The sequence below is a fragment of the Rhodamnia argentea genome, chromosome 4 (assembly GCF_020921035.1).
Source record: "Rhodamnia argentea isolate NSW1041297 chromosome 4, ASM2092103v1, whole genome shotgun sequence".
Taxonomy (NCBI): domain Eukaryota; kingdom Viridiplantae; phylum Streptophyta; class Magnoliopsida; order Myrtales; family Myrtaceae; genus Rhodamnia; species Rhodamnia argentea.
The window spans coordinates 30862832-30872885 of record NC_063153.1 but is presented as its reverse complement, the minus strand read 5'-3'; the positions used below and the strand labels follow the sequence as shown (position 1 = coordinate 30872885).

The following is a 10054-nucleotide window of genomic DNA, read 5'->3' as shown; positions in this document are numbered from 1 at the left end:
TTTGTGTTTAATTAATCCGTGGTGAGTGAATGCTTGACTGAATGCTTGGTATTGACTGCTGGTTGTTGCATGAGCCGTTATGGGTGTCGGGCACCCTGTTTTTGATACAAGGTCTTGTGGATAATATTGTCCATTCATATGACCACGTGCGGAATTAAATTGCATGTTTTAGCATGAAAATTGCCTTGAGTTGAGTCTTTGAGCACGTCTGCATGAGCGTCCCGTTAAAAGTAAAAGATAAAAATTGGTTGGTTGTCGGATGTGCACGAGTGGTCATATGATGAGGTTAAACCGTGCTAGTCGTACGGGAACCTGACAAGTTCGTAAATTGCCAATCATGCGGAACCACATGACTTGTTAGAAGCATGTCAATTCGTGCTCATTCCAATCGTACGGATCACACGAATTGTCGGATACCGATCGCAGCTTGTGACGGACTGATGCTCCTTTTTGGAATGCATGTCTGTTATGCCGTGCCGGTTGCATTAGATACATAGCTTGCGGTCGCCGTCGCTGGAAGTAAGGGACGATGCACTGGTCTGCCGGTAAACACTGCTAGTCGTAGTGTTGGGGCCACACCGGTTGTGTGCGCAGACTACGCTAGTCGCGTGGGTCACCGGTTAATAAATGGACTTCGTGTGGTGTCTTGCGTATACAAATTGATATGATGCCATGCTAGTTGTTTGTTTGATGTGATTGTTGAGTTGAGTCGAACATTGCATTATGCATGGCTGAAGACTGGTAAGTTTGCATGTGATTGACCTATATATGTATGAAGCTTTTGTGGTTATCTGGTAGGGTTTTACGAGCGAATCAAAGTCCTAACCGGGCTTAGGTCTTGACTCAACGATATTATTCTCACCCCGTCGTTTAACCTTTCAAGTCCCAAGTGATGGAGCCCGTAAACGTTAAGGCAAGGGTCGTTGTAGGATTTTGGGAGTATATGAGAGTTAATCTTACCCGACTCGTTTATCTTTTTGAAAGTCTTAGAGGGTCGCCCTGAAGCATGGGGTTGTATAGGTTGGATGTTAGCTCTATAAGGTTAAGGATCATCTATTCTGGTTATGAAACGATATATCTTTTGGCTAAATGACTGTTGTGTTTGTTTCCCGCTTTACTATCTCATGTTGTTTGTTGACTGGAGAGTTCATGTTTCTGCATGCACCGTAAGTGAGTAGGTCGATAGTGTATCCGAGACGCTATCCTTTATGACCTGTGGCGAATTGGTAGGGATGTTATGAACTCGAGAGTCGGGACATGACATGCCCGGCGACTGCGAGATCCAGATTTGGGTTGACAAAGATGGGGATCTAACGAATGCGGCTTCTTTTGCTGTTGTTTGTTGCCTCTTCCAATCCTTCCTCTTTAGGGACGTGCTCTACGATATATATATATTTTCTTTTGCGAGAAATAAAACTGAATGCCTCATTAAGCTCTCGAAGTTTCTATTTGCCCGATGAGCAATGAGTCCATCCATATTTAGTCCTCCCTTGACGTGGGATCGCGCTCGCTCGCACTCTTTGTGCGCGTAAAACCGCTCCAGGAGGAAGGGGGACATGTTCAACTTCTTCCTTCCCTACTTCACCATATGGCGAAATCGTCCACCAACAAATATAAAACTCGTCAGCCCAAATCGGGACTGCGTCGTCGCCGGGTAAGGCCTGCCGAGACCTCGCCCGGTTTGGGCTGGTGAGGCCGGCGAGAGCTTGCCGGTCATTCTCTGGCGGGTCGCCGAGGTCCGGCGACCGGCAGCCACCGGGTTGATGTAGAACAAAGTAGGGAAGGGGAAGGGTAGGGAAAAAAAGGAAAAGAAAAGAGAAGAGAAAGAAAAAGAAAAAAAATAAAGATATAAAAAAAAACTCAAAAAAATTATTAAAATATTAGGTCATCGGCCGGCTGGTGTCCACATCGGCGCCGGCCGGCCAAAATTTGCCGGATGGACTGAATTGACACAACTGCAAAAGGTTTATGACTAAATAGGTAAAAAAAAAAAGTTTAGGATTGAATTGACACAATTGCAATAGGTTTAGGACTTTTTTGGTAATTTTCTCTTTTGATGTCTCATGTGCATGTCATAGAAACGATCTGTGTAACAATTTGTCAGTCCAAATTCTTAATAATGAATCAAAGAAAAGTCATCAATTCAATTACTAGAATCGAGTGAGACATCAACATCTTGATTTGTTTTTTCTATTTCAACGGAATTTTTGCGGAACCAGAAATCTCAAGATCATTTGATGCATGTGTGATTAGAAAGGTGTTTATGGCCTTACGCACTTCAATAATTAGTCGAACTTCTGCATTTTACGTGAAAAAGATAATTTAAATTTTTTAGATGACAAATGGATAATATAGTTCTTGTCAAAGAAAAGATGGATGGTAAGGAAATGCAAGTCAGTCAATGCCTTCTGTGTCTCTTAAGAAGCAACATCTCTGGTATAACATATAAGATCTAAGCAAGAACGCAAAAGAGAAGATGATTCATCTGCATAAAGAGCTCCAAGGACGATGGCGAGAGTGATGAAGATGACTGTGACCCATCTCATCACCGTCTAACAGGAGACCTCCAAACGTGTCGTCTGCACTGAGCCTGCACTGCAATGTTCTTTTGACACCAAATCGCCATTCTTGACCGCCTTCTACTCCCTTTCCACCATATCTAGAACACTTCCGAATACCGAAACGTTGCATGGGATTCTCAGGACACCCGTCTGCTGGAATCCGAACACCTCCTCGGCCTCTTGCAGCAAGGACCCGAATGCCGGGCTGTCCAAGTAGTGCATTGGGATGACGAACCTCTGAAGCTCTTCACCAACGCAGACCGCAAGGTAGCCTCTTGGGACAGCGTTGTTGTTGCTGCTGCTGTGCTTCCTGCTGTTGTTGCTGCCGTCATCGTCGTCCGATGATAGAGAAGATATTGATCTTTTGAGGAAGTTGATGCCCTTGTGAATGCTACCGCGGTTCGGGCTCATGGCTGCGACAGATGTGGCGGCTTTCGACGATTTTGCAAAGTTCCTCCACTTCTTGAGGAGCCGCCGGAGTCGAACCACTTCCCTGATCTTGTTAGACTTTTCAGGGGACTCCATGGCTTCCTCAAGAAGTAAAAAGAAAGCGAAGCAGAAGGGCAAGAAGACAGGTTGCGGTATGCCCTGATCACCCTAATCTAAGAAACTGGGCTCTTGCAACTTATAGGAGAAGCGGATCTTGAGGTTGAGAATGACAGATTGTAAAAAAGTAAGTATTCACACGATAGCTTCGTGTCTAGGGTCGCGATCCAAAATAATGCCTAATGGCAACAAATTTCAATATCGTTGACCAGCCCTTGCTAGGTCTTGTTCCAAAATGTCCTTCCAGACAAATGATTCGGGCTCCTCGGCATTACTTTTCAAATCAAAATCAAGCATCCAAAATTGAATGGGACTGCATATTCGGTACCCGCTTTGACACGGTGTGTGGAATTCAACTTTCCCTAAGTCATGCACGTTACAAAAGAAAGAAAAATCCACATCAGAAGTTCCACCATGGACAACTTCATAGTTCATAAGACATTCACATAAGCATTTATCCTTCCATCATATTTTCGTCGTTGTCTCGGTCTATTTAAAAAGATACCTAACACTTAACTATCGAAACTGAATAATTACTCCAATTATGGAAAACATGTGTAGGTACATCTCAATCCTTATGTGAAGCTTTTAATTCTCAAGGACATCCTCACTATATCCGCAATTATAGTTGGCTAAGTTGACAAAATAACACTTTTACGCTTTTTTTGTGGAAGAGGAAAAAGATGAGGGGAAACAAAAAAGGTGGGAAGAGCTTTTGGGCTCCCTCGTGACTTTTGCATTGCATCTATCATTAGGCTCACAATTCTCGGTACGATTCATTCGCACGACCCGGCACCACGTGCCATTAAGCAAATTTTGGGGTTGGCATAAACGGTTTTGCGTCATGACACTTTTGAAAATTATGCTTTATGCAGATTGACCCGTTTACTCATGAATCGACATGTTTATAGTTAGACATGTTAAAGAGTCATTTTGTGTCAACACAAATCGAGACAGTTGGACATGTTTATTAAACGTGACCTGTCTGAATTAGACATATTCATATTATTTCTTTACTCCGAGATGACATGAATTGTTCATCCTACTCATTATTTGGTTGGTGCCGTTGTCATCTTTCTCTCCGATTCTAAATTGTATTTGCATTTTCTCCCTCCATTCTTTCCTTTGCTAGAAGGACACTTCACTTTCTTTTTCTTTTCCTTCAGTTTTCGCCCTTTTCATGTCCATCTTCATGCTTGGGAAAAAAGAATGGCTCAATTTTTTTTAGTACTTGGGGACTTATCTTGAGATTATTAGAACTGAATATGTTTTATCTTGAATTGAATGACCGGCTAAATTTATTTATTGCCAAGATCCTGCATGCATGGTTTTTGATGCGGACGGTACTTTGAACGGTCAACACCAATCGATTGTACTATCCAAACTCCTCCGCCTAATATACATTAACTGTATTCCATTTAAGATTAAGATTAGTTCCAGTTGTCATGGTTGTTGCGGATGCATTATAAAGGATTAGGACACTGACACCATAATTTAATGCGACTCATTTTCTGAATTAAAAAAAAAAAAAAACCCTCGTGCTGGAGTAAGATAATTCAAGCATTCATATGATTTGAGGAAGAACTAACTTATAGAAATAAAATGTGAGCAAAACAGATTTCGATTTATGAGGTTTGGCAGTGTGTTTACTCTATCGACAGAGCATGACAAGATCGTTCCACGGCACTTGGTAAAGAGGATATTACAATTACTCGATCACACATGCTAACGAGTGTTTCTCCATCCTATATCAAACATGAACAGACAAGAAAGGAGCCTTGTCACTCTCTTCGTGTCTCTCCCAGATTTTACATATATAAAGTGCAGTCGCTATGCACACTAGAGACCAAACTCAACAACAGACTTCCACTTCAATAACGAAAAAAGTCTTGTAAGAAATTTATTTCACTTCTTTCTTCATCACACATAATCCTTTTGGCAAGAGTTTAATTCGGGATTTCCTAAATATGGGCGGGATTTCGATGCATTTCAATTATAAGTCGGATACTAAATCAGTTGAGATTAACTTTGACACATAAAAGCGACGAGTTTCCATCTTGGCGAGATGTCCAACTTCATCGTCATCAACCTTTGTCTCTCTCTCGAGCCCCTCTAGGTTCCTTACCAGACGCAGATGCTGGCCATGTTCGACCGGTTCTTGAACTTGGTCAGTGAGATAGGGTTGCCAACATATCTGCTAGATTATTTGTGGCGTACGCTTTCACAGCGGAGGTGGTTCCTTGAAACACAATGTCATAAATAAAACACCACCTGACATGAATGTATTCTATTCGGGACACATCTGATTCTAGTCAAATACGTTTCACTCTAATTGCCTCAGTGTACATCATATATCCTGCTTCAATTGTCCCCCGTAGGAGGGTCATAATCCATTTCACAGCTTCCAAGTGTTTCTTTTTAGAATTTCTCTTATATCGATCACACAACACTAATACTACCACCAACACACTAACGTAGGGAACATGACATATACTATATATCTTCCTTTGACTGTAGTGCTAGATCAGTTGAATGCTCGAAGTGCGCATCTAGCGAGATACCACCACTCCCGCGTTTTGCATTCTAAATCGCCTCGGCATTATATGAATGTAATCTCCTTGTGATTGCCAAAGCATCCCCACAGACCTATCCCTCTTGACCATCATGTCGAGTGTCTTGATTTTAATCATCTAAGTCTTTCGTCTCAAATTCATTACTCAATTCATAGTTTATTCATGATCGAATCTTTCATAATTATATTAAGCGACATTTGATTTTTCGCTTCACGTCGGAAAGGCATGAATATTGTCAAAAAAGTGTTAAAATTGTGGCGCTCTTGTCAATTCAATCTTAAACATTTTAATTTTTTCAATTGAGTTTTAAACATTTTCACATATTGCCAATTGAGTCTATTTGGCCAATTTTGACCAAAAATCGCTGATGTAGGCGCCAGCTGTCCTACATGACATGGTTAGCGCGGACGAAATAATTTTTAATAATACTTTAATATTTTTTTGAATATATTTATCTTCTTTTTATTTTTCTTATGTTTTCCTTCTTTACTTTTTCCTTTTTCTCTTTTTCCCTCTGCTTGGCCTCGTCAATGGTTGGTGGAGATCGATGGCCTCAAGCAAGGGCTTCCCTCGCTGGCATTGAGAGAAGGATGCTCGGGCTTGGGCTGGTGAGGGACGCCCTCACCTGGGAAAGGATTGCTCTCATTGGCCTGGCGAGGTAATTGAATTATTTTAAGATTGCAATTTGATTATATAAATCTCGTGACGAAATATGGAAGGCCTTAAAAACAAAAGGAAATATTAGTTACAGTAGCACTGTAGCAGTCAGATTAGGATCCCAAATTATAACACTAAATGAATGATATTAAATTTTTTTTAATCACTGTCGACGAGAATTGAAGGGGTCGACAAATTATACATCCATTATTTGTTTTTTCAAAAGAGACGATCCGTTTAAGACATGAACATGTTTATGATGAGTCATGTGCGTGTCGTAGAGCAGGCCATGCGAAAATTTGTCGGTCCCAGTTCTGAATCAAAGAAAAGACATCAATTCAATTACTAGAATTGAGCGAAACATGAGCATCTTGGGTTTTTCCTATTTCAATGAAAGTGAACTCGAAGTGAGGTAATTGTTCACGGAGCTAGAAATCTCAAGATCCTTTGATGCACGTGTGAATTAAAAAGGTGTTTATCGTCTTACGCACTCCAATAATTAATCGAATTTCTGCATTTTTTGTGTTAAGTGATGATTTTAACTTTTTCAGATGACAAACGGACAGTATAGTTCTTGTCAAAGAAAAGATGGAAGGTGAAAAAACAAAAGGAAATGCGAGTCAGTCAGTGCTTTCTGTATTTTTGTATCTCTTAAGAAAAACATCTTTGGTATAACATGTAATATCTACGCGAGAACGCAATGGAAGAAATAATTCATCTGCATAAAGGGCTCCGAGGATGATGGCCAGAGTGATGAAGATGACGATAACCCATCTCACCACCTTCTAACAGGAGACCTCCAAACGTCTAGTCTGCTCTGAGCCTGCCCCGCGCTGTTCTTTCGCCACCAAACCGCCATTCTTGACCGCCTTCTAGTTCCTTTCGACCATCTCCAGAACACTTTGGAACCCTGAAACGTGGCATGGGATTCTCAGGACATCCGTCTACTGAAATCCGAACACTTCCTCAGCCTCTCACCGCAAGAATTCGAATGCAGGGTGGCTCAAGCAGTGCATGGGGATGGCGAACCTCTCGAGCTCTTCACTAATGCAGACCATGAGATAGCCTTTCAGGACAACATTGCAGTTGCCGCTGCTGTGCTTCTTTGTTGGAATAATATAAAATTGATTATTGGTTATGTCAAGCACTTCGGTTGCCGGATGAGAAGATTGAAAGCGTTAAATAAGAGCCATAAAGACTTCAAGATGGCTTCGTGTCCTTAGACAGATTAAGTTGTTTACGTTTTCATTATTAATGATGTGTGGCTGTTACGTATAGTCTGTCAAAGGCAAGCATAAGCGTTTGTGAGCTTCAATTCCTACATAAAGGGATGAAGTCAGGGGCTGTAAATCAAGCCAAAGCACAAAGCTGCATTCCTCAAAGCATTTTCAATAAGAAGTTCTACCTCCAACTTCTATTGTGCTCTTCTTCCTAGCTTCCAAAATTTTTAATTATTCTTTTGGCTCCAACATTTAGTATCAAAGCTAGAAATGGCGTCTACTAGTTCCGTTCAACTACAACTTTCAAATTTGAATGGAAGAAATTTCAGTAAGTAGTCCATTCAGATGAAGTTTCTTTTCAAATCGCAAGATTTGTGGAATCTAGTGGAGAATGAATACATCAAAGCGGCCAGCACCAAAGCATTCAATGCTTTATGAAGCGAGGAGAAAGATGCTTTGTTGGAGTCACGAAAGATTAGAAAGCATTGTTTGCGATCTTTCAAGCCATGGAGGAAAAGATATTTGAAAAAATATTAAAATCTAAGACTGCAAAAGCAGTGTGAGATATTTTGCAACAATCCTACCAAGGTGATGATCATGTCGGGAGGGTGCGGCTTCAAACAATTTGAGGAGATTTTGAGTTTTTACGTATGGAAGACTCTGAATCAATCTTGACGTACTTTAATTGTGTATAGACTATTGTTAACCAATTGAGGGTTAATGGTGAAGAATGCCAAGATGTGTTAGTCATAGAAAAGAACTTGAGATCTTTGACGTAAAGATTTGACTACATTGTTGCAGCGATCAAAGAAAGGAAAGATGTGTCAACCATGACACTTGAATGGTTGATGGGTTTATTATGCTTGCATGAGCAAAGAATGAATCAAAAGTCTGTAAGTTCGACTCCTTAGCAAGCATTGCAAAGTCGTGTTGCTCAATTAAGCTAAGGAGGATATGAAGGTGGCCGACGTCATGAAGGTGGTTGAGGACATGTAGGTGGAAATTTGAATTCCTCTGGAAAAAAAATATATAACACATGAAAAATCCAAGGTCAATCGTTTTAAGTGTAACAAATTCGGACACTACAAATCCGAATGCCAAGCGAAGGTAACATAAGAGTAGACATAATAGGAACATACCATAGATGATGAGGAAAGCATGGTGCTAGCTTGCAAGAATGATGACTCCAACATTGTGGACACCAAGATCCGGTACCTTGATATTGGGTGTAGTAATCACTTGTCGGGCCGCAAGGAGTTGTTCTCATAATTGGATGCGATGGTTGGTGGTGAAGTTAATTTCGGGAATAAATCCAAAGTTCTCATAATTGGCAAGGGTAACATTAATATCAATTCCAAATATGGTACTAATGTTGCTGTTGATGATGTTTACTTTGTGCTAGGACCTTTTTGAAATTTGTTAAGTATTGGGCAACTTTTCGAAAAAGGTTAGAAAATTCAAATTGAAAATGGGCTTTGCACCATCAGAGGTGTAACAATAAATTGATTACGATGATGCAAATGGCGAAGAATTGAATGCTCCCTGTAACTCTTCGGACAATTTTTTTTTTAGCTTTCAAGCGATGATGAAAGATGTGAACTGGTTATGGCATCTTCGATTTGATCATCTAAATTTTTGCGGACCAAAATCATTAGTCCAAAAAAGGATGGTGATCTGTATGCCTCCGATTAACTGTCTAGATTGCCCATGCGAAGGATGTCATGTTGGAAAACAAAATCGAGAATCCTTTCTAGTTGGAAAATCCATAACAACAACAATCTTTGGAGTTGGTACATATAGACGTCTATGGCCCCGTTGAGGCGGAATCATTTAGTAAGAAAAAGTACAAACTAATTTTTGTGGATGATCTTACCATAAAAACTTGGGTATATTTTCTATGAGAAAAATTCGAAGCTTTTGGCGAGTTTAAAGAATTTAAAGCCTACATTGAAAAGCATAATGGTTTTATTCTAAAGACATTGAGATCTAATAGAGAAGAAGAATTCACTTTGAATGAATTAGATAAATATTGGAAAGATCATGGAGTGAAATGTCAACCGATCGCTAGCTATGCTCGTCAATAAAATGGTATAGCATAACGAAAGAATAGAATAGTTTTTGAAATGGCAAGACGTATGTTGAAGACTCAAAATTTACCCAAGAAATTTTGGGCGGAAGCCATTGCGTGTGCTGTATTTGTGCTAAACAAGTGTACAACAAGGAGTGTTCTTGGAAGAATCCCGGAAGAACCTTGGAGTGGCATCAAGCCATATTTTTCGTTCCTACTAGTATTTGGGTGTGTGACATATCTCCATATACCATATGAATGGAGGAAAAAGTGGGATGACAAAAGCGAGAAGTGCATCTTCATTGGCTACGGTGACATGACTAAGGGTTATAAGTTGTATAATCCAGTCACCGATCATTTAATCATCAAGAAGGATGTCCATTTTTTTTTTAAGATGAAGCTTGGGACTGAAACTAAAAGATTCACAAG

At 40.3% G+C, this 10054-nt stretch overlaps 1 protein-coding gene across 1 annotated transcript; it reads right to left on the bottom strand.

Annotated features, from left to right (window-relative positions):
- Positions 1-2639: 2639 nt before the first annotated feature.
- LOC115756141 (auxin-responsive protein SAUR71-like) lies at positions 2640-3130 on the bottom strand. Its single transcript, XM_030695828.2, has one exon. The coding sequence runs from the start codon at positions 3084-3086 to the stop codon at positions 2640-2642; it is 447 nt and encodes a 148-aa protein (XP_030551688.1). The 5' UTR covers positions 3087-3130.
- Between the last annotated feature and the right edge of the window lie 6924 nt (positions 3131-10054).